Source organism: Echinops telfairi, unplaced genomic scaffold, assembly GCF_000313985.2.
Source record: "Echinops telfairi isolate 266 unplaced genomic scaffold, ASM31398v2 ScPeMD7_24;HRSCAF=84, whole genome shotgun sequence".
NCBI classification, from domain to species: domain Eukaryota; kingdom Metazoa; phylum Chordata; class Mammalia; order Afrosoricida; family Tenrecidae; genus Echinops; species Echinops telfairi.
In genome coordinates this window covers 5,897,589-5,921,682 of record NW_022103921.1, presented here as the reverse complement: position 1 = coordinate 5,921,682, position 24,094 = coordinate 5,897,589, and the positions used below count along the sequence as shown (strand labels likewise).

Below are 24,094 nucleotides of genomic sequence, written 5' to 3'. Positions count from 1 at the left end.
CCGAAAAACATATGAATGCTTCAAAATGGCATTTATGGAAAACCAGGAAGGACAAATGTCCAGTGTTTAATGATCTCAGTAATACAGATTTTGAAATGTTCATGAGAGTGTTTTCCTTTATTTAAGAGGCCATTGTTAGCGACAACTGCTTCACTATTTATAGCTATTTATATTCCCAGCAAGCTGCGATCGTCAAAACCAATACCGTCAATTAGCAACGCTGTGGCGAGGCTTCCACTCAAAAGCACACATACACTTAGTGTGGCCTCCTTGGGACGATACAATAAAGCTAAATTACTTTATAGATATCGAGAGTTGAAAAGAAGTATAATAAATCTCACAGCTGAAATGCTGTGCGGCGTGGAACCCTGCATTTCATTGACGGAATAAAATGAGGCATCTACTGAGATTATTGTCAATTCTACCAGGCTGGCCTAATTTTGTTCCAGACTTCCTTGGTGCGTGTGTGTGTGTGTGTGTGTGTGTGTGTGTGTTTTCTTCCTTTTTTGTCAGACAGGGAACAACGCACTCCGTGTTTGGCCACCGTTACCATGGCAACCAGCGCCTCACACACAGCTGACCTTTTCATTCAAGGCGTGGACACTGGCGGTGGGCGCATCTTCCGGTGGCGGTTGTCCCAGGGCAGCCATGGAGCAGTCAGTACCCACCATCTCGCCATCTTTCCTTGGCTGCCTCTCTTGGTCCCGATGGAGGTCATTCGACTTACAGGCCAAGGCTGGTATCGTGTTCACTAAAATCAACTGCAATGGTTTCTTGCTTTCCTTGTACTGACATTGCATGTACCTGGAGAAGGCCGACCGGTAGGTCTTATTGAACAAGGTGTAGACGAGTGGGTTGACGGCCGAGGAGAGGTAGCCGATCCACACGAACACATTGAGCAGGGCTCCAATGACGTCCTCGTTGCAAGACTTCTTGCAGATGACGGCCATGATGTTCGTGATGAAGAAGGGGCACCACATCACCACGAAGAGGAAGAAGACGATGCCCAGCACCTTGCAGGCCTTTTGCTCGTTGCTGATGGACTGCATCGTCCTCCTGCCGTAGGAGCCCGGCTCCCTGTGGATGGAGCGCTGAAAGAGCTTTTCTGAAGGCAGGGAGCTCTGAGGGAGGAAGCTGAAAGAAGCTAGTTTGGTGCGGCTGCCAAGGTCACGCACGCATAAAGTGGCCTCTTTCTGGAGGGACTTAATGGTTAAGAAGTATGTGACCACCATGATCGTTAGAGGGATGAAAAAGGACACAAAGGAGCCGATCAGGACGAAGTTATCATCAGCGAGGAGACAACTCCCTTCCTTAAAGACTTTGGAATCATCCTGCAGTCCGAAGACTGGTATCGGCATGGAGATACCTAGAAACGGCCGAGAAGAGGAAAACGGTTATTCAGGAATTAAGTATGTGAAGGCAAGAGTATGTGTCAGAATGGTAATTACTTGAACAAGTTAAACATGTGTAAACATCTTAATTCGTCTGTGTTCTATACACACAGATTACGTGGCTTCTTTCTTGTCTGGTGCATTGTCCGATATGTCTAGTCCGTTATAGACAAATTAACACAATAAATCTGGCTTTAATTTCACATACTTTAGTTTACGGATAACATTATACCTATTCAAGAAAATACACCAAAAGCTAAGAAGCACACATATTACAGTCACACACATTTCTAGGCAGAATTGAGGTTGTCTTTCATATACCAGTATACTTCTGTAAGTCCTTATTTTCACATAACTTTATATTAAAAGTAGTTTCATAAAATCATAAACCTATTTCTTTGTACAAAATATAGAAAAAATAATATCAAAGGTTGAAAAACAATATATATTTACACCACTCAATATATAATACACCACTCAATATGTAATACATACTTATATAATTTATATATAAAATATATATTTTATCTAGTTTCTTCTCTTCTCCTGTATATGAAAATATACAGCATTGCATGTAAAGTTTTAGATACACAAATTTCATTTAACAGTCTATCATCAAAATTCCACATTATTAAATGTTGTTTAAAAATAATTTTTAAGACATGACAAAATAATAATAATTTATGAGCTATCAAGGGTTCATGAGGGAGGAAGGACGGGGAGGGAAGGGAAAATATGAGGAGCTGATACCAAGGGCTCAAGTGGAAAGCAAATGTTTTGAGAATGAGGATGGCAACAAATGTACAAATGTGCTTGACACAATGGATGTGTGTATGGATTGTGAGAAGAGTCGTACGAGTCCCAAATAAAATGATAAAAAAAATATATGAATTAAAGTTCTACTGATTTTGATACTTAAAAAAAACTTTGTAGTAAGGGAAAAATTTACACATGGACCAAAGACCAGTGCCATCAGTGCTCCTGAGCTCACTGATCAGCTGTCAACTGCCCACCTCAGGTAAATCTTGTTTCAGGCATACCTGCATGCTGCCACCCTTCCTACACTACTTGGCGACAAATCCCAGCTATCCCATCTCATCTGCAAAAATATTTTGATATCTCTCTGAAAACTATGCCCTCTGAAAACACAAGCTAATACGATCACAATAATATTCTCACTCCTAACCCTAAATTTGCGTTTTCTTAATATCATTAAAGATACATTGTTTGCAATTCCAATGGTCCTATAAAGGTGTGAACACACACACACACACACACACACCCCATATTCATATTTACTCATTGCCCTAGAGCGGATTCTGACTGAGCAATCCCACAGGGCGGAGCAGGATTGCCTTCTGGGTTGCTGAAACTGTGAGTCTTCATGGGAGCACACACCTTCATCTTCCTCCTGTGCCTTTTGCACCGCTGGCCTTGCTGCTGGCCGCTCAATGGATAGCCCACCGTGCCACCAGGTTCCTGATCTGAGATGCAAACACCTATCTAATTCACAAGGACGCTTTTAAAAGCCCCTGGCTGCTTCCTTCTTAGTAATTCAGCCTTATAAATGTACTACTACTAATATAATAATAAGGTCGAATCACTAAGAAGAAAACAGGCACGCAGGCTTTAAGTACTTTTTAAACAATTGAGAAAAAAAAAGGAAAATTAGCGGATTCCGGGAACCCAAGAGGCAAGCGAATTTTGGGAATAATGAGGGTAACAAATGTATAGATGTGCTTTACACAATTGATCTATGTATTGTGATGAATTGTATGAGCCCCAATAAATTGATTTTTAAAAATTGTGGATTAGGTGGGGATTTACATATCAGATCATTATTTTTGTTACATAACTTTAGCAATGTATCACCTCTGCCAATAGCTCACCCTGCCCCCCTGCCCCCCCCAACCTTTTCCTATCTCCTTTTAGTTGGTTATTATCTTCCCCTTCAACAAATTAACCCGTATATCCTCTGGTCTATTACTTCCTCTTCCCTCAGTTCTCTTCCGACTCACTGTTTCTTGTGGCATGAAAACCTTGATCTTAATGTTTGTATTACGGTGGTCCAATACAATATTGTCCTTTTGTGTTTGGCTGACCTCACTCCAAATACACCCAGGTCATGAGGTGGTTCACGATTTCATCATTATTCTTTCAGAAACGAATGACAGTATTCCACTGTATGTATGTAACAAATGTTATGTATCCATTCTTCCACTTCTTCCAATTGTGAATCGTGCAGTGATGAGCATGAGTGTGCATACATCACCTTGTATTTTGTACCTGGTTTCTGCATACCAAGTAATCGCTGGGTTTTGTTATGTGTTGTATGTTGTATAACATATGTTATATGTTATCAGTTGTATGAGGAAGTGCCTGACTGCCTCCCACAGTGGTTGCACAGAACCACAAGCAGTGTACGAGGGTTTCGATCTAGCCGCACCCTCTCCAGCATGCTTTTTGATTTAAGCTTTGCTATCAAAACCTATGTGAGATGGTATCTCATCTCATCATTGTTTTGATTTGTATCTCTTGCATAGCGAGTGCTTGTGAACCTATATTTATATATTTCTTGACTACCTGGGTGTCTTCTTTGGTGAACTGTATTTTTATGAGCTTCTGCCCATTTTTCCATCTTTTTTCTTGTTAAGGTGTTGCCGTTTTCTGTAGATTTTAGACATTCGTTTTGTGTCCAATGTCAATCCCCGCCCCCCATATTTGTGGGTTCTCTTTTCACTCTTTGAAAAAGCCTTTTGATTTCCATAAGCCTCTTATTTTTGGGATGCCCCACTCATCTGTTTTGTTTGCTGCTGTGTTTTGCACGATATCAGATAGTGTATTGATGCCTGACCTTTGTCCCTGGTTTTTCATTGATGATCTTTATGCTTCTAGTGTCTGCAATACACATTGTGATCATTTTGGTAATATGGAGTGTGGTAAGCATCCCAGTCCATTCTTCTGCAAAATGGAAACCCAATTTTGCCAACATTAGTTGTTGAAGAGACCACTTCTCCCCATTTAATGTATTTTAGCCATTTGTCAAAATCAGACGTCTGTAGGTGGATGGATTTATAGCTCTGGGTTCTCTGTTCTGGTCCATCTCTGCTGGTGTATCTTTTGTTGTATCAGCACCCAACCGTTTTGAATACCATGTAGCCACAGACTTTTATTTCATGGGAAAATATAAAAATTACTACAGAATGAGACAAAACATAGGAACACGAGTCTCTAATCAGTTTCCTCACTCCCCTTAGAAGCCCTGGAAAGTCCCATCAGGCACAGGGCTTCGGGAGAAGACCAAACAGAAATGAGTAACAAGAGCCCTTGGCCTCTAATCATGAGAGTCTCTCCTCCACGATTATCCAGAAACCCAGTTGACATCTGAGTCAAAATTTAACTGTATTCTAGAGGGTTTCAATGACTTGTTTTGTTTTGTTTGTTTTAAAAAAAGAAATGGATCACCAAGATTTTCTTCAAAGGTGCCTTTTCTTCCCAGGACTTAGACCTCCAAACCTTGGAGGTCTGGAAATCTATTCCCAAAATCTCTTTGCCCCAATGGGCCCAGATTTTTGGTACCTGGGTAGACACGATGAATTCATTTCTACCCAACCTTCAGTGAACCAGGGCTAAGCACCAGGATGATCTCGGAAGATAACCTGGCAGGCAGCAGGGCACAACAGGGCTACACCAGAAGGATTTAACATGGAGGCCCCACTGAATGAACTGAACCATACCTGGAAGCTACCTTTACCCTTGGACTGAGGGCTGGGGTACTTGGATGATAGAGAAAGCAGACAGTGGCCTCCACTGGACTGTGGACCTTGGGGGGAACCCCTGGCTTGGTGGGTGTTGGTGGAAAGGCACCCAGGATCATCATCTATGAAGTGCCTCGGTGCCCACCCTGCAGTGACTCAACAGGTTGGGATCCAGTGAACAGGGATCTACACTTGGGGGAGTTGGCCCAGGAAGGTCTCCACTGGCATAATTGCCATACTTAGGGTCAACAGAGCTCAATCGAATGAGAGATTGAACGGTGTAGGACAAAGACTCATGGGTTGAGGCTCAAGGTGAAACTGCTCACAAATACTCCTCATGACAACAGTGTTTGGAGTGCTGGGGCATTGGGAGAACGGATGAAGATAACAGTGCAATTGACATACTCGTCTACCCACGGGGGTGATGGACAATGCTGTACTTCTTTGTTTATACGGGTTTTTGCTTTCCTGCTCGTAGCTTGCTTTTTTGTGATCTTGCTTTTTCATTCTTTTATTTTTGGGTGTCTGTGTTCTGTTTATTTGTTTGCTGATTGGCTTATTGCTGTTATCAATGCAGTTTATATTAAAGGGTTGTTATTTCATCATATGATAACTGCCAACGTGAACTGGCAACATGCACACCCCATGGACAAGCAGTTGAAGTCTGGGTTCCCACTTAACTGTAGCCCCAATTTAAGAACACTTAGGTCTGATAACATGCTCCTGCTCGATACCCACCTTCATGAAAGGATCACTGAAGAAAAGGGTGCTACAGCAAAGTGTGGTGAAGAAAGCAGATAGTGCCCAGCTATCAATTGGAATTGTGTCTTGTGTCTTAAAGGCTTGTATTCAAACAAGCAGCCATCTAAGCGAGGAGTCAAATAAATCCACATGGAAGAAGCACACCAGCTTGTGTGATGCAAAGATAGTAATTAAAAATTTTGACCCCTTCAGGACCAGTGGTGAGAGTGGCAGTGCCTGGAGGGTGGAGGGAAGGTGGGGTAGAAAGGGGGAACCGATTACAGGGATCTACATATGGCCTCCTCCCTGGGGGATGGACAACAGAAGGGTGGGTGAAGGGAGCCATCGGACAATGTAAGATATGACAAAATAATTTATGGAGGGTTCATGAAGGAGGGGTGAGTGGGGAGGGAGGGGGAAAATTGACAAGCTGATATTAAGGGCTCAAGTAGAAAGCAAATGTTTTGAGAATGATGATGGCAACAAATGTACCTATGTGCTTGACACAATGGATGCATGTATGGATTGTGATAAGATTTGAACGAGCCCCCAATAAAATGATTTTTAAAAAATTTGTATATGGAGAAGGGAAACCTATCAGAGCTAAAATTATGAATACCCAATTTGTAGAAGGCTACGGAGGACAGTGTGAGCCCAAAGCTCCATCTGCAGGATATCTGGTCAGACTGAGCCCTGGCTGATCTGCTCTAGTCACAGGCAAATGTCCTGAGCTGCCTTGCTGTCAGGAGAGACCATCGTCATTTGAACTTGCTGAACTGAACTGGATACTTGGCCCGATGACCTCCTGATAGATCAGACCTGAGTTGGCGCTCTGTGCAAGTATCTCTTGTTCCATGACAGACATTTCTTCCCTGGGTTTGGAAGGTTGATGAGTGTCTTTTTTTTTCTTACTCATTATTTATATTTTTGTCTTTATATTATTATTATTATTATTTTATCATGACCACCGTATTTCTAACTTGGTTTTCATTGCTTCTGTTGTGTTTCCCAGTTTGTGATCCACAGGAGGAGTGGATGCATAGTGATAGTAACTGATTTGGGGGTTGATAGGGGATGCAGGGAGGGAAGGGGGATTTCAGGAGTGGGAAATGAAGATGGGAATAGGAGAGAGCATTAGAACTAACTGATTTCACAACTCATTTTAGAGGCAATTTAAACATGGGGGGGATTTTCTAAAATTAATACGGTAATGATTGCATAATTCTCCTCGCTATGCTTGAATGATTGAACTATTGAAGTGCATGCTATGTAAATCATGTGCCAATAAAACCATTAAAAATAATCTCTGTTTCACAGTTGTAGGCTGGCATCCACGGAGTACATGTATTTGATGGCAACTACCCATAATGATAACCCAAACTGAACTCCCTGCCATTGAGCCGATATTGACTCATAGTCATCCTATAGGACAGGGTAAAACTGCCCTTGTGGGTTTCCAAGACTGTATCTCTTTGTGGGAGTAGAAAGCCCCATCTTTCTCCTGCAGAGTGACTGGAGGTTTCAATCTGTGAACCTTTTGGATTGCAACTCAATTCATAACCACTACGCCACCTGGGCTCCTACCCATAATAATAGGCCCATAGTAAAGGAAGATTCAACTGGTAGTGAATTGTGCAGTGTGTGGTTTTGCCCTTTCTGAAGCCTAGCAGATGGAGATAGGTTGTATCCTGCTGTATAGGCCACCATCCTGGTGCAACGTCCCTCTGGGGAATGTGTGGCAGTTACACAATCTCCTGTCAACTTGAGCCGAGGGGTGGAGGGTAGCCTCTCAATTAGGTCATAGCCAATCATGCCTGTGTGTGGCTATGGCTTTCTCCTGAGGATTCTGGGAACTCCTATCTTCCTCCCTGGATGTTGGACACACTCTCTCCCTTCAAGACATTCCTGTTGACAAGTCACATGGTGCTATGCTGATGGAGCCAGAGCCCTGGAGCTGGAGGAGCCATGTGAAGACCCAATGCCAGAGCTGAGATGCTTCCACTGCCACTGGATCCACAAGACTTTCGACCACTGCCCTGTGATCTTCCTACATTAGGTGTCATTGCATATGGTGGATGAGTCTAAAGAAGAATTTATAGAGGTATCACACATCTGGGCTAAAATAGGACTTATAGACTTGATCTGGGATGTTTTCTTATATACAATTTCTCTTTGACATAAAATTTTCTCTTACACACATATGAGTCTCTCTGGATTTGTTTATCTGGTCAACCCAGATGAACACAGGGGGTCTTCCTTAGTTGCCGGAAGCAGGTCAGACCAACCGTGGTGATGGGAAATGAGGTAAAACACGGCTCAAACACTTCGTATAACTTAGATTAAAGCTACTTCCGTTATGAAAGGTAAGCATCACATGGGTACCTGGGAAAAGGAGTAAAAATGCTTCCCTTCTCATCTTGCCCAAATTTCCAGCACTCACAGAGCTGACTACCAGGGGGTGTCTTGGTCAATGCTTCTAATCCTCCTTTAGAATTGACTTTGTGGCCTCAACCTAGCAAAGAACACAAGCTCGTTACTGAATCACTGGATAACTGTAGTGAACTCTTGCTATCCTTCTGGAGAATGTTCTTTTGAGATTTTCTAATCTGAATTTTGCAAAACCGCTTCTAACCTCACATCACCTCATGCTGGCCAGCCTGTCAAGAGGGAACTATTAGTTGGAGTTAATGCAATATTTAACACCAATCTTTCTTACCGACATTTGCCATTATCTGGTCAGACTTAATTGACAATATTTATCACTTGTCTACGCAAGGCGGTTCCAGTATTCTTGGAAGGTGGAGATAAATGACATCAGAGCTGTTCTTAAGGACACTTTGCGCGGTTAATGACTCTCCGTTTCCTTCATTGCTCTTTGTCCCTGGCATCTTGCTGGGAACACTGTGTGAGCCAAGAAGATCTGTGACTCTAAGGGGAACATCCTCTGAGACCCTGGGTGCCCACCCACTTTGCTTAACTTCCAGAAAACTCTGGGGAGTGACATTTAAGACATTACCTATGAAGAGTGTGTTGATTTCCAGGTGTTTGGTCTTATCCGTGAAGGCTGTTTCCTGTATTCACCTACATCATGGTTTTTGTTAGTGCAACATCACTGATTAGAACAGATGCTTTGGAGTGAGACAGATCTGAGTTGAGCTCATCTCTGGCTCTATGTTGGACTGGTTGTCATCTCTGAAGTCCTCAATTACTCATCTATAATATGAGGTTGGATCCAAAATGTCTTCACGGATGTAGCGATGATACAATGAAATCAATATGAACATCACCCCAATAATAGCCTAATACAGAACGGATGCTCTGCAAACACGAGGGTAGCTTTCTACATACATACAACTATTAAGATTACACATATCAGCATGGTTTTGTTCTAATTGATTCTACTCTGTATATCCTAGAATTTATAATATACTCGATCTCTTTAAAGTCTTGTTGTTATAACTTGATATTTACTGGATTTTGACTCATGGCAACCATGTGATACAGTAGAATTGCCTCAGAGGTATTGTTAGGAATACCTTTTATAGAAGCAGATCACCTGGTCTTCCTCTTGTTCCAATTAAAAATATCTGGGCTATATACTTAATAATGGTGTAATTATTAACTCTGCTATAGGCTCTCAATCAACTTGAGTTTTATTTTGCTAGTAGTTTTGATTTCTTCTCCATTTGATGAATTATTATCATTACTATCAGTTATGATACACATAAAGAAAATGTCCACTGTCCAAAAAAGGTATAGGACTTTGTTACTTGGATATTTACTTATTATTTTACTTGTAATAGTTTTATTGGCTGTTGTACAATGTAATCACTTAACCATATTAAAAAGAGTTACGCAATCGTCAGCACAATTAATTTCAGGACATTTTATTTTTCATCCTCCTTGTTAGCTCTCCACTTCTCCATAATGTTCTCTGCTATGCCCCTTAGTAATTATTCATCTAATGACTGTCTCTATAGTTTGACCAATCCTAGATTTCATATGCAGAAAATCATACAAAACAAAAACAAGGAACAAACAAAACATCACCGCCACCAACAATGACAGAACCAACCAGAGAAAACCTCAAACGAAAAGAAAGCCGAAAACACTGAAAACGGAGGTAACGTTAAAATGGGTCACAAAGGAGATCGAGTGATAAGGTGTTCCATTAGAAACTAACCACATCTACCGTGATTGACTTTATAACACTCCCTGTCTAGTACCAATTATGCACGTATAGCCTGGCCTTTCAGACCCCAACCCATGCGTCGTTGACTTGTACAGATTAAAAGCTCCAGGGATCAGACACGATTCACACAAACAATGAAGGTGGGGGCTAGGGCAACGCTTTCACGAAGGCAGAATCTTGCTCGTCAGACTAACACATGTCATCGAAAGCAGAGAGAGCACTAGAAAAGTCACAGAGATGGCAGTCCGAGGCCACCACTCAGGGGTCACCCTCAAAGCAATGGGTCTGCACCAGTGAACCACCCACCACCAAATCCATAACCTTTGGGACGGCGGCTGTCTGCTTCTTCTTACCCTAGGGGGTTTCAGCCGAGTGTCTAAGGGAGTACGTCGGTTCCTTAAATATACCCGAGGTGAATTCAAGAGAAAATAGAGGGAGAGTGGGTAGGAAAGAGGGAACTGATTACAAGGAACTATATGTGACCTCCTCCCTGGGGGACGGACAACAGAAAAGTGGGTGAAGGGAGATGTCGGACAGGGCAAGATATGACAAAATAATAATTTATAAACTATCAAGGGCTCATGAGGGAGGGGGGAGCGGGGAGGAAGGGGAAATATGAGGACCTAATGCCGGGGGTTTAAGTGGAGAGGAAATGTTTTGAGAATGATGAGGGCGATGAGTGTACAAATGCGCTTTACACAATTGATGTGTGTATGGATTGTGATAAGAGTTGTATGAGCCCCTAATAAAATGATAAAAAAAAAAGTTTAGTTCTCTTGGTTGGGCTTCCACATCCAGACCCTCTGGAGGGGCCTGCGGATGTTGTGTGTCTCAAAAGGACGAGGTCTGACGTCTCAGTTGTCTATAGAACTTGGCCCAGTTTACCAAGGGCTGCACTGAAGCACAGTTAAAAGGGTCCAGTTAGGAACATAATACTGCACATATACTCTTCTTGGCTTTTATATAAGTATGGCTAACCATTTTTCCCATGGGAAGGTTGCCCCCTACCCCTTTTGCCCACCAACCAAAGTATAATCCCCTTCTCTGAGACAGGTATGCCCCTAGCATGCCACTCCCCTAACACCCTCCCCCCCACCCCTCCAGGTCTTCACTTGAATTTCTAGGAAGATTCACTTATCCTTCTGGTAGAAGTGTCTGTTGATTTAGGGTGACTTCAGAACAACCATTGCAGCAATTGATTGGTCTTCTCCCTTTCCCTCCGTCTTAAGAAACGGACCCATGCTGAGGTGAAGTGTCCTTGGTCAGTGGGTCAACGTGGTTTTGCAGATGGATAGATAAAGGGTGTGATAAGAGTGTTCATGGGCATGAAGCAGACTCTCTCCCTTGTTGCCTAGTAGACTGGATTAGAAGATTACATGCCCTGCGAGCAGAAGCCTGCCTTTGCCATGGTGTTTATCCGCACAGTAGTGAACCCATACAGTGTTTGTCCTTTTGGTATTGACTAGCTTCACTCAGCATAATAGTTTCCAGGACCATCCATGTCATGAGGTGCTTCATGATTCTATACATACCTTTGAAGGTGTGCATAGCATTGCATTGTGTGTATGTACCAGAGCGTCTGTATCTAGTCTTCTACTGATGGGCATTTGGGCTGTTTCTGAATTCTTGTTATTGAGGGTTATGCTTATGAACATAGGAAGGTATATGTCTGTTCACGTTCTGTCTCTGACTCCTTTGGAGTAAATGCCCAGCAAAGACATGGCCATTGCGGGGGTTATGTGGTATTTCTATTCTCAGTTTGTACATGTCACTTTCCACAAGGATTGTACATCTTCACAAGCCTACTCCAGTGTATGAGAATTTTAATCGCTCCACATGCTCTCCAGCATTTGTTCTGTTGTTTTTTTTAAATTGGGCTATTGTTGTGGGTGTAAGGTGATGATATCTTTAAAAGATTTTTTATTTAATCATTTTTGGGGGGCTCGTACAGCTCTTATCACAATCCATCCATCCATCCATTGTGTCAAGCATATTTGTACATTTGTTGTCATCATCATTCTCAAAGTAAGGTGATATCTTATGGTTGTTTTCATTTGCAACTCCCACATGCGTAGTGAGATAGTTATCATTTATTGTGCCAATATGGCCAATGAACACATGTGGGATTAATATTAATTGAAGGGCGGAGAGATAAATGGCTCGGCGAGCCTCACCTTTCTTGTCCTTTGCTCTTTGATCATCGGGCCAGTGTGTGGCTGCCTTGCTTGTTCTGTGCCTCAATTTGCAAGCTACACTACCTGAGGGACACCTAACGCCTTCAAGACCTGCCTCGCCACACTATTAGAACTTCCATCTCTTGAGCTGGGGACTCTCGGACCCTGTCATCTGGCTGACTGCTGGTGACCTACCTGCCTTGCTGTTTGCTGCCTGTGGCCGGATAGCCTGAACTGCTCTACAGAGGACTACCCAGTGGCCCTCAAGACTTGAAGGACTGCCAGTGTCTCACAACTGTCTCATGTAAGTGAGTTGCACTGAGCCATGTGTACTACTTTATAGATTAATGAACTGTTTATTTCTTATGTTATCTACCTAGCTACCTAATATATATAAAATTATCAGCGTTCTGGTTTTGTTTCTCTAGAGAACCCTGTCTAACATAACTAGTGATTGCGAGCATTTCCTCATGTATTTATTAGCCAGTCGAGTGTCATCCTTTGGGAATCATCTATTCATTTCCTTTGCCCATCTTTTAATTGGATATCTTGTTTTCTTCTTATTGAGGTATTGTAGAAGTCTACTGAAGTTAGTAATTAGTACCTTGTCTATTATGTCATTATAAAGATCCCCCCACCAGTCCAGTTTATCTTTTAATGAACTCTATTGATGTGCATACGTATTTTATTTTTAATAGATCCACATCATCTATGTTGTCTTCCACTGTGTGTACTTCCATTATTATACTTGGCAGTCTGTGTATGCCCTGCAACAGGTCCCTTAAGTCTGTCCCAATTTTTCTCATTGATGATCTTGATGGTTTTAGGGTTTACATTTAGGTCTCTAATCCATCTTCAGTTCATTTTGCGCCTGGCAAGATCTGAGTTCGGTTTCAATCTCCTGCAGATGGAGATCCAATTTTACCAGCACCATTTATTGAAGAGGGTCTCCCTTTCACATGTCATGCTTTCTTGTCCTTTAGTGAAAATCAGTCTCCTATAGTTTCATTTGATTATGTATCTATCATTATGCCAGTATCAGGCTGTTTGGTTACGTGGCCATGTAGTAGGGTTTGAGGTTGGGTAGTGCAAACTGAGCACTCCTCTCTCCTGACAACATGTCCAAAGTATGTAAGATGAAGTCTTGCCATCTTTGCCTCTAAGGAGCACTCTGGATGTACTTCTTCTACAACAGGTTTGTTTGTGCTTTCCAATATTCTTTTCCAGCACCACAATTCAAATGCACCAGTTCTTCTTTGGTCTTCCTCACTCAATGTCCAACATTGCATATGAAGCAACTGATAAGCCACGGGTTGGGTCAGGCATACCTTATCCTCAACATAACATCCTTGCTTTTCCATACTTTAAAGAGGTCTCGTCAATAAACATGGGCTATTCTTCTATTTTGGTCTTTCAGTTTCATGTAATAATATTCTGCAGTTAAAATTTTTTTTAATAAAATGGGGCCTTTTAAAATGGGGCTCTGATAGCTCTTATAAAAATCCATACATCAATTGTATCAAGCACATTTATACAGATGTTGTCATCATCATTTTCAAAACATTCCCTACTTGAACCCTTGGTATCAGCTCCTTTTATCCCTTCCTCCCTCACCTTTCCACCCTTGTCAACCCTTGATTAATCATAAATTATTATTTCATATCTTTTTTTTCAACTACATTGTACATATGTACCAAAATTTTTAATTTTATCTTTTTTTTATGTATCACAGTTTTTTAATCCATTCATCTGTTGATGGAAATTTGAGTTGTTTCCAACTCCTTGGTTATGCCTAGTTTTTTTTTTTTAAATCATTTTATTAGGGGCTCATATCTTACACCGTCCTGTCTCCCATCACTCATGTTTCTGTTGTTTGTCTACTGATCATTGCGATCGGTTCTCCCTTCCTCCCCTCTACCCCCACCTTCCTCCCATCCTCATGGTATCACTACTCCCACTACTGTTTCTGAGGGGTTCCATGCATTGAGAGCTCTTATCTGTACTGGTGTACATGTTACAGTCTAGTCAGATTTGTAAGGTAGAACTAGGGTCATGATAGGGGGTAGGGGGAAAGAAGCATTAAAGAACTAGAGGAATGTTGTATGTTTCATCAGTTCTGTACTGCACCCTGGTTATTCCTTGTGACCCTTCTGTGAGGGGATGTCCAATTGTCTACAGATGGGCTTTGGGTCTCTACTCTGCTCACCCCTTGTTCACATCGATATGGTTGTTTGTTCTGGATCTTTTGATGCCTGATACCTGATCCTGTTGACACGTCAAGATCTCATGGGCTAGTGTGCTTCTTCCACGTGGACTTTGTTGCTTCACAGCTAGACGGCCGCTTGCTTATCTTCAAGCCTTTAAGATCCCAGATGCTATATCTTTTAATAGCTGGGTACCATCAGCTTTCTTCACCACATTTGCTTATGCACCCATTTTGTCTTCAGTGACCATGTCGGGAAATTGAGCATCACAGAATTCCAGGTTAGTAAAGCAAAGTGTTCTTGCATTGAGGGAGTACTCTAGTAGAGGCCCAGTGTCCATCTGCTACCTTAACACTTTACATAAAAAATATGTACTTTGATCTATGTCCTTAGCATTGGATACATATTTACTTATATATGTGTCTGTATTGATACCTCTATGAATGTCCTTTGCCTCCTAGCTCTTTCCTCCATTCATGTTTACTTTCCTCTTGTCTCACTATCATGTTGGACCTTCATTTGGCTTTCAGTAATTCCTCGTAGCTACATTGCACTTGATCAAACCGCACCAGGCATTCTATGCTCTCCTTACCTTTGATTTTACATCACTTGCTCTTCCCTGTCCTTGGGTTTGTTGGCTCCACCCTTCTTTCCCCCACCTCCCCCTCTCCCATGTTCCCCCCTGAACCATCGTTGGTCCCGTTGTTTTCTCTTTGGGACTGTTTATCCTATCTTTTTTAAAAATCATTTTATTGGGGGCTCATACAATTCTTATCACAACCCATCCATCCATCCATTGTGTCAAGCACATAGGTACATCTGTTGCCATCATCATTCTCAAAAGTATCCTCCCTATCTTATATAGATAGACATGGGGTGGGGGTGGGAAGCCTACAAATAGTTCCAGGTCTATCTGTTGACCTTTATGATTGTTTCCGATCAAGTCTGATGAGGTGTCAAGCCTGCTCCTGTAGTCTATTTTTGGGGTTCCTCAGGGACTTCATGCTTTTCTCCCCTTGTTGCTCTGTTGCGCTCCCTTTGTGCTTTACCCCAGTGTGGGGGGTCAGACCAGGCGTAATTCCCACACTGGTTCTCCAGTGTTGTCCCCCCACAAAGCACTATGAGTCAGTGAAAGAACACTGTGTTTCCTGGTGGGACCAGCCCTACAGTCCTCTCCATGCATTGGCTGCTCTGAGCAGGAATATTGTCCTGGGGGGGAGGGTGGGGGGCCTTGGTGGGCCAGGTTCAGTCCAGTCTCTCTCTCTCTCCTTCCCTCTTAGTTTTCTCCCATGTGTTTTGAGCAGACCCGCCTGTCTCCCAAGCTGTATCTTCAGTGCTGTCCTCTGTAGTGCGTTCTTCTGGGGAGAATCTATATCTTCATGTAGCTGGGACTGGGGCTAGCCCCGCAGACCTCTCCTCTCCATTGGTTTGCTGCTTCATGTTGCTGTGTTGCCTATTGTGTATGTCTCCACAGGTATAGCTTTCTTGATGTCTCTTTGGGAGATCTTCTCACTAGGATGTAGGAATTCCATTGATTCCTGCTTGTTAATCTTGGATCCTGCGACTTTACCAAATCCCTCAATTGTTTCCACCAGTCAGTTTGTGGTGTCCTTGGAATTTTCAGTACATAAAATCCTAAATTCTGCTCATTGTGAGAGTTTCATATCTTCTTTGACAAATTATATTTCCTTGATTTCTTTCTGTTCTCTAATGTTTCTGGTTAAGACTGACACACAGTGTTGAATAAGAATGGGGATGGGGCATCCTTGTCTAGTTCTTCTTAGGGGCTATGTTTCCAGTTCTTCCCACTGAGCATGATGTTGGCCAATGAATTTTCATATATGATTTTTATTATGTTGAGCAATTTCCCAACAGAAATGGGTGTTGGATATTGTCAAATGTTTTTTCTATATCTATTGCTATGATCATGTGTTTCTCATTCTTTATCTTGTTTATGTGATGGGTTACATGGATTGCTTCTTGAATGTTAATCCATCCTTGCACCCAAGTGGTATGAATTCCACTTGGTCCTGATGAATTAGGTTTTTGATATGTTGTTAGATTTGATTGGCCAGAATTTTGTTGAGAATTTTTGTGTCTACACTGATGAGGGATATTGGTCTGTAGTTTTATGTCTTTATGGGGTCTTTGCCAAGTATTGGAATCAGGGTTAATCTCGCTTCATATAATGAATTTGAGAGTTTGCTGTCCCTTTCTATATTCTGGAATAGTCTTTGTAGTGTACGTGACAGCTCTTCACTAAATACTTGGTAGAATCCCTTGTAAAACCATCTGGTCCTGGGTTTTTCTTGGTTAGAAAATTTTTTTTGTCTGTAGTGTCACTTTATTGCCAATGGCTGACACTGCCCAGGCTGGAGGAGAAAAAAAATCAGAACCACAGTATCAACTGGGGAGGGAGCGGGGCTTGTGTGGGCACCGATCAGGGAAAGAGGGACCAAGGTGTCTTCCATGAGCAGGGTCTCTCTACCATCCCCAAGGCCAGAGAAGCTCCCATTGCCCTCTTGTACCTCTGAGTCACAAAGTGAAGGTCGGGGTCTTTTAGAAGCTCAGGAAGGGAAGAGGCAGGGGGCAGCTGCCATCAGAGACCCAAGTCTCGGCCCTCAGCACAGCAGGGAGCCAGGAGGACACACAGTCACAGAATGGCACAGGGAGGACGGCTGCTGGTGATCTTTTCTAGGGGTTCCCCATTACTGGCTCTTCGGATGGCCTCGGTGAGATCTTTCTCATATGGGACGCCCCCGTTCTCTAGCTTGGAAAACACCAATTGCCCGTTGATTTCGATCTCAAAGGCCTCTGTCCCCCAGAGGCGCGACTCGATCTCGATCCCGGGGTACTGCTCCTTCCCGGCACTCGCCAGCTACAGGTAGGTGGCCTCAAAGCCGCAGGGTTCACAATACTCCACCACGATGCTAACCCCACTGCCAGGTTCGGCCTCTCAGGAGGGGGAGCTAAGGATACAGGCCCGGTTCCCTGCTCATCGTTGCCGGCTCCTCTGGTTAGAAATTTCTTGCTGACCTTCTTTATTTCTTCTTTTTCTTTGGATTTGTCCAGGTTTTCAACATCCCTCTGTATTAATTTGGGTAGATGGATTAGTTGTCCATTTCTTCTGGATTTTCAAAGTAATTCTACTATTTTTCATAAGAGTATGTTATTATTCTTTTTATTTCATTTGGATCTGTTTGGTCACCACCCTTTTCATCAATAATTTTTTATATTTGTATCTTCTCTTGCCAGTGATTTATCTATACTTTTATCCTTTCAAAGATGGGCATTTAGTTTTTGATTAATACAAGGCAAATTTATAACTGGAGAGTTTTTTGTTCTATTTGTCATTGTTTATATAAAATATAATTATCAATTAACCTGGATAATGAATTACTTAAGATACCAAGCGATTCAATTATTTACAATTCAGGAGTGTGTCCTGTGGTGGGGGAACCTCTCTCTCTGTCTCAGTCTGTCTGTCTGTCTGTCTCTCTCTGTCACACACACACACACACACACACACACACACACACACACACACACTTACACAGTCACACTCCAGAATGGCTGTGGGTCTGCATCCAGGGAGGAGGAGGGGTGGAAAAGCCATTTGTACCAAAGGAGTGATTCCCCTCTTAGCTGCCTGGGTTGAAGAGGATGTGATGTGTCATTCTAGGACTAGAAATGAGTCCTTCATTTGGAGGGGAGAGTCAAGTCGATTAGGTCATTACGTGGCTCACTCCTCTTTACATACAGAGTATCCTGAAACTGGAAATACAGTGAACCCAGGACAGATGAACCCCCCAGGACCAGTGGAGAGAGTGGCGATGGCGGGAGGGCGGAGGGAAGGAGAGGGAGAAAGGGGGAACAGAGGACAATGTCTACATGTGGCCTCCTCCCTGGGGGACAGACAGTGGAGAAGTGGATGAGAGAGACATTGGATGGTGTAAGATATGATAAAATAATAATAATTTAGAAAGTATCATGGGTTCGGGGGGAGAGAGAAGGGGGGAGGGAGGGGAAAATGAGCTGACACCAAGGGCTCAAGTGGAAAGTGGGTGTTGTGAGAATGATGAAGTCAACATATGTACTAATGTGCTGGACACAAATGATGTATGTACAGATTGTGATGAGCTGTATGATCCCCTAATAAAATGATTATTGAATTTTAAAAAAATAAAGAGTATCCTGAGATTGATCATATACATTTTTTCTCAGAGGTTCACTTACAGTAAGTGGTCATCAAGGGTTTTAGAAAGAACATCTGGAAAGTTAAAGCAATACTCTATGATGAAAGAAAACAAATCTCTGCCATTGAGAAGACCCCTGGTGACCCCGCAGGTGCAGAGTAGAGCTACCCCACAAGCTTCCCAATGACTGGACACAGATCTCCGGGTGTTTCTTCTGCAGCATCTCTCGGTGGGTGTTGAATGCTACACTTTGGGGTATTAGTGGAGTATCTTTACTATCCAGGTAGTCCACATCCTCTAGTAAAAACAAATACATTGCATTTTAAAGAATTCGAATACATGGATAAGCTTGGTGGGGACAATCAACCATTCAAAAACATTGTGACCAAGATCGAGGAAGATGCTGGCTGACAGCCAAGAAGACGGTGGGCACAGCCGTCTCAGTGCGAACACTTTCTGGCTGCTTTGTTTGATAATAGCAGCCTCTGCAGACCCGGCATATCCTCTCATTTGAAATTTCTGCAGGCAAAGCATTTTCCTTTATGAATAGACAGTGGCTTGAATTAGGTGACTCTGCATTTTAATTAACATGTTTTTCTGGCGTAGTGAAACACCATCAAAATTCAGGAGCAGCCTTTGATCGTCCATGGACATTTTAATTTTTTCAATTTAAACGTAGACAATGAAATTAGCATGAAACACTGACACTTAAGAGCACAAAACCTTTAATTGGTGTCGTTCTTATAGCTCTGTTTATTTCTAACACAGCAAAGTCTTGCTATACCTAAGGTAAATGACATTGTTTATTTCATTTAAAAATTATATTTTATTTTGTTTTTGGTGAAAAGTTACATAGCAGATTAGGTCCCATTTAATAATTTCTATATATTTCTCTTCAACTTGTTCAATTTTCACTAATCTAGCTTCCTTGCTCCCTTCTAAAAACCCCTCATCTGCTACCAAGGCCTCATTTTTGCTTTAGGGTAAATGTTGACATTTTGCCTCATAGAGATGCTGTTTTAAAAGAGTAGAGTATTCGTGAAGGATATTATTAATTTTATAAGCCAACCTGTTATTTAGCTGAAAGTGCCTTCAGGAGTGGCTTCAAGACAAAAATTGAAAGGGTAAAGGGTATCTCAGGGTAGTAGTGTTGGGTGTCCATCTAGTCTCCATTAGTCCAGTAGGTCTGATCTTCTATGGGGAAAAATGAGGACCTAATGTCGGGGGTTTGAGTGGAGAGAAAATGTTTTGAGAAATGATGTACAAATGCGCTTTACACAATTGATGTGTGGATGGATTGGGATAACTGTTGTATGAGCCACTAATAAAATGTTAAAAAAAGAAAAAAAAAGAAATCTGCCTAAGGTTTCACAGCCAGCGGGAGAACTAGGGTTCTGAAATGCAGCGGTCTGCGTATTTCCATGTTCAGCAGCCTCTGCACAGGCTAGTCATCAAGCATGCAGGCTCTGCATCCAGCCACTTCTTCAGAAAGCGTGTTACTTGGCAAGTCATACGCTATTTGCGCTTCCCAGTGGGGTAGCGGTTAGGCGTTGGGCTTTTACCTGCATGGTTGGCGATTTGAAATGAACAGCAGATCCGTGGGAGAAAGAACAGGGCTTTGGACTCCCGTAAACCGTTACAGCCCCCGTCGGAAACCCCCAGGGGTCTCTATTGACTCGAGGGCGGTGAGCTTGCTTTGCTTTCACATTCCAGGTTCTGGATCCTGAAATTCCTGATAGGCTCGATCCATGAATCGTTTTGTAAGCTCAAGTATCAGTTGATGTGCACCTGAGTTGCAGGGGCTTTACGCTTCCCGGTAAGAGCCCATCAGCAGGGAGAGGGCGGGGCGCTGTTCACAACCACAGGAACAAAGTGAAGGAGACACGGGCCAGGTCTTTCAGGAACTTGAAGTCAAGTCTCCGGTGAACAAAGTTGAACACGTTCCTGTAAATTACTGTTTCCTTCTCTATTTCTCACGATGCTTTCTTTTTTGTTGCTCCTTGGACTTTCAGTGGGTTGGCGCCCCATCCTCATGCTAATGTTTTGTTTTGTTTTCTTTATTCAATAGAACCCATAATTGAGACTGAGGTGGAGGGTGGAGAAATCTTCTGAAAAATGAGTGCAAAGCTTTATGCTCATGTACATTTTTCAAGAAAATGGTAATACCCTAAATAATATTCTGTAAGACACACACACACACACACACACACACTCACACACACACATAATTCAGGACAGTACATTTGTATGCTTATCTATTTCCTAGAACGATTTCAACTTCATAGTTTTATAGTTCCATTTCTCCTTGATAGCACTTCTCAGAATTTGGGAGCAGTTTCTTATTTTAGAAGATATTAAGAAATCAAAGTCACTGTCAAAATATAATGGGGCAGATCGTTTGTAACCAAATGCAGTAAAATGATGAAAGCCACGCTCTTTATTGAATTTTGGATGCAGGCTCAAGCACACACAGAAACACACAATATCCAGGGGAGAAGTTCATTTTTCTCTGAGATATGTGCCCATATGCTGAACACGGGAGCCGTTAGAAGAATACATCAAACCAAAGAAACACTTCCAACAAAAATAGCAAGATAATGGAAACAGGCACTTCTGGGCAATTGCCTACGTTTTCCACTTTGCTTCACAAAGACAGGGCAGCTGGAGAGTAACTGGAGGAGAAAGGCCTTTTTTTACCAAACTGTGAAGCGCTTGACGATGCACTGACCACTGTCCTGAATGTTGTGACAGGAAGAAGGAACCTGTTTAATCAACTCCCCAGACCCTAAACAAACCAGTTCTCTCAGCTGGACCCACCAGGTCTTCATGCTGTAAAAACCTCTGGGTAGACTTGAAACTCCAACTTTTTGGTTAGCCGACTGGCCCTTGAACGGTTTGTACCACCCAGGGACTCCTGATCAACTCCTGCTCACTAGATTGACTAAGCTGATGCATTCTGTAATGGGCAGAAGAAGGGTTCCCCCACTATGTCCAAGTGGTGGGCTGTTAATTGTAAGGTCGATGGTTCAAAACCCGCTAATGTTCCATAGGAGCAAGATGAGGCTTTATGTTTCCATAAAGCCTCAGAAACTTACAGGGGCAGTTCTACTCTGTCCTATAGGTTTGCGCTGAGTCAGAACTGATTCAATGGCAATGGGTGTTTTTGAGTGAAAAGTTGCTCGGTGCTGTCGAGCTGGTTCCGACCCATACCAACCCTGTGTACAGCAGACCGAAACACTGCCTGGTCCTGCACCATCCTCAGAATGACTCTGATGTTTGAGTCCGTTGATGCAGCCACGGTGTCCATCCATCTCAATGAGGGTCTTCCTCTTGTTCACTGCCCCTCCGCTTTACCTAGCATGGCCTCCTTCTCCAGGGACTGGCCTCTCCTGGCAACATGTCCAAAGCATGTGAGACCATGACTCGCCTTTCTTGCCTCTAAGGAGCTTTCAGGCTCTCTTTCCTCCACTACAGATGTTTGCTCTCTGGGAAGTCCATGGACCTTTCAACGTTCTTCACCAGCACCATCATGCAAATGCACGGGCTTTTCTTTGGTCTTCCTTAATGAGGGAAGGAAATGACTTTCAAATAGAGAATTGCCTAGATTATCCAAATGAGCCCTATATCAGAGTCAGCCAAAATGTATTGTTACTAGAGTTTGAGTTCATACGAGCCTGGGTTCATTTCAAACAAAATGGGTTTAAATATGTCCTCCTTTTTTGCAGGAAGAATGAGGGAGGAACCAATACAGGATTTTAGGCATAGAAGAAACCTGATCATAGCTGTGTTTCAGAAATTAGGGCACTAAGGAGATGGAACTGGAATCATTCGGACCTTTCCCAAGAATATGTTGGACTGACAGAGTGACTACACAATGGGCCAGGGCACAGGGACAGTTATGAAGATGGTGCAGGATCAGGCAGCGCTGTTTCTTGTGCATGAGCTCACTTAGGGTCAGAACGGACTCGATGGCACCTACAAACAATTGCAAAAATATGTGGGGACATGGGTAATTCAGTGGTAGAATTCCTGCCTTCCATTTCTTACCAATGGACCTCACACACAGCAATACTCGGTGCAGATCCGTGTGTTGCTACGATGAGGAACAGTTTTGGGTGGAACTTTGTGTTAGTCTGGGTATATTAGATAAACAAATCCATAGAAACTCATGCATAAGAGAGAGTTTTATATAAAGGGTAAATGCACATCAAGAAAACATCCCAACCCAGTGCTGCCCAAGCCCACAAGTCCAACATTAGCCCATATGTCCAACACCGATCCACACAGTCCTCCTCCATCTCACAAAACACACACTATGATGCCGACTGCAGGAGGAAAGCCGAATAAGTGAATGTGCAAGCATCTCAGCGCTGGCAGGGGTCTCCACACGGGTGCTCCAGCACCCAGGGCTGCATCGGGGGAGGTCCATGTGACTTCTCCTTGGGGATGTCTTGCAGGAAGTCAGCCTTGCCAGCTGAAGCAGGAAATTGCTAAGACAGCTGCACCCTGGTCCGACCATCATAAAGCAAGTCTCGAGAACTCGAAAGGTGAGGCTCATGGAGTCATTTAGCTCTCTGTCCTTCAATTAACCCCACATGTGTTTATTGGCCAGGTTGGTACCATAAACTTTATCTCGACTGTCTAGACTAGTTGATCAAAGAAGAAGCACCAGGTGATCTCTTCCCAACAACCAGCCAGTGAAAATCCTATGGACCACAACAGTTAATCAATCATGGGGACAGCACAGCACTAGGAAGCATTTTATTCCATTGTATATAGGACAAATGTTGTATTGCCTGGAGTCAGGGGACCAAAACAATGGCAGCTAATAACAACATCAAAGAGCCCTGTTTTGGCTGGTAAATATAAGATCAGAAGCTTGAACCCGCCACCTACTACAGAAATATGAACTTTCTATTCCCATAGAGATTTAGAGTTTCAGAAACCTACATGGGAAGTTCTACCCTGTCCTATAGGGGTCGCTAAGAGTCAGAATTGACTCAATGCCAGTGAGCTTGGTTTTGGGGTAACAACAACATAGCAAGACTATAACACTAGTCTTTTTTTCCTTTAAAAAAATCATTTTATTGGGGGCTCATACACTCATCACAATCAATACATACGTCAATTTTGTAAAGCACATCTGTACATTCATTACCCTCATTATTCTCAAAACATTTGTTCTTCACTCCAGCCCCTGGCATCAGCTCCTCATTTTTTCCCCTCCCTCCCCGCTCCCCCCTCCCTCACGAACCCTTGATCATTTATAAATTATTATTTTGTCATATCTTACACTATCTAACATCTCCCTTCACCCACTTTTCTGTTGTCCATCCCCCAGGGAGGAGGTTATATGTAGATCCTTGTAATTGGTTCCCCCTTTCTACCCACCCTCCCTAGAAGTTTTCTTTTTTAAAACAGTTTTATTGCTACTTAAT

The 24,094-nt window shown here is 42.8% G+C and overlaps 1 protein-coding gene across 1 annotated transcript in view; it reads right to left on the bottom strand.

The window, feature by feature from the left end:
* Nucleotides 1-464: 464 nt before the first annotated feature.
* Nucleotides 465-24,094, bottom strand: part of HTR2A (5-hydroxytryptamine receptor 2A) — an 87,402-nt gene continuing 63,772 nt past the window's right edge. The window contains exon 3 of the mRNA XM_004714061.2: nucleotides 465-1,366. Coding sequence (XP_004714118.1) covers nucleotides 567-1,366 — 800 coding nt within the window. The 3' untranslated portion in view covers nucleotides 465-566. The remainder of the gene's footprint in view (nucleotides 1,367-24,094) is intronic.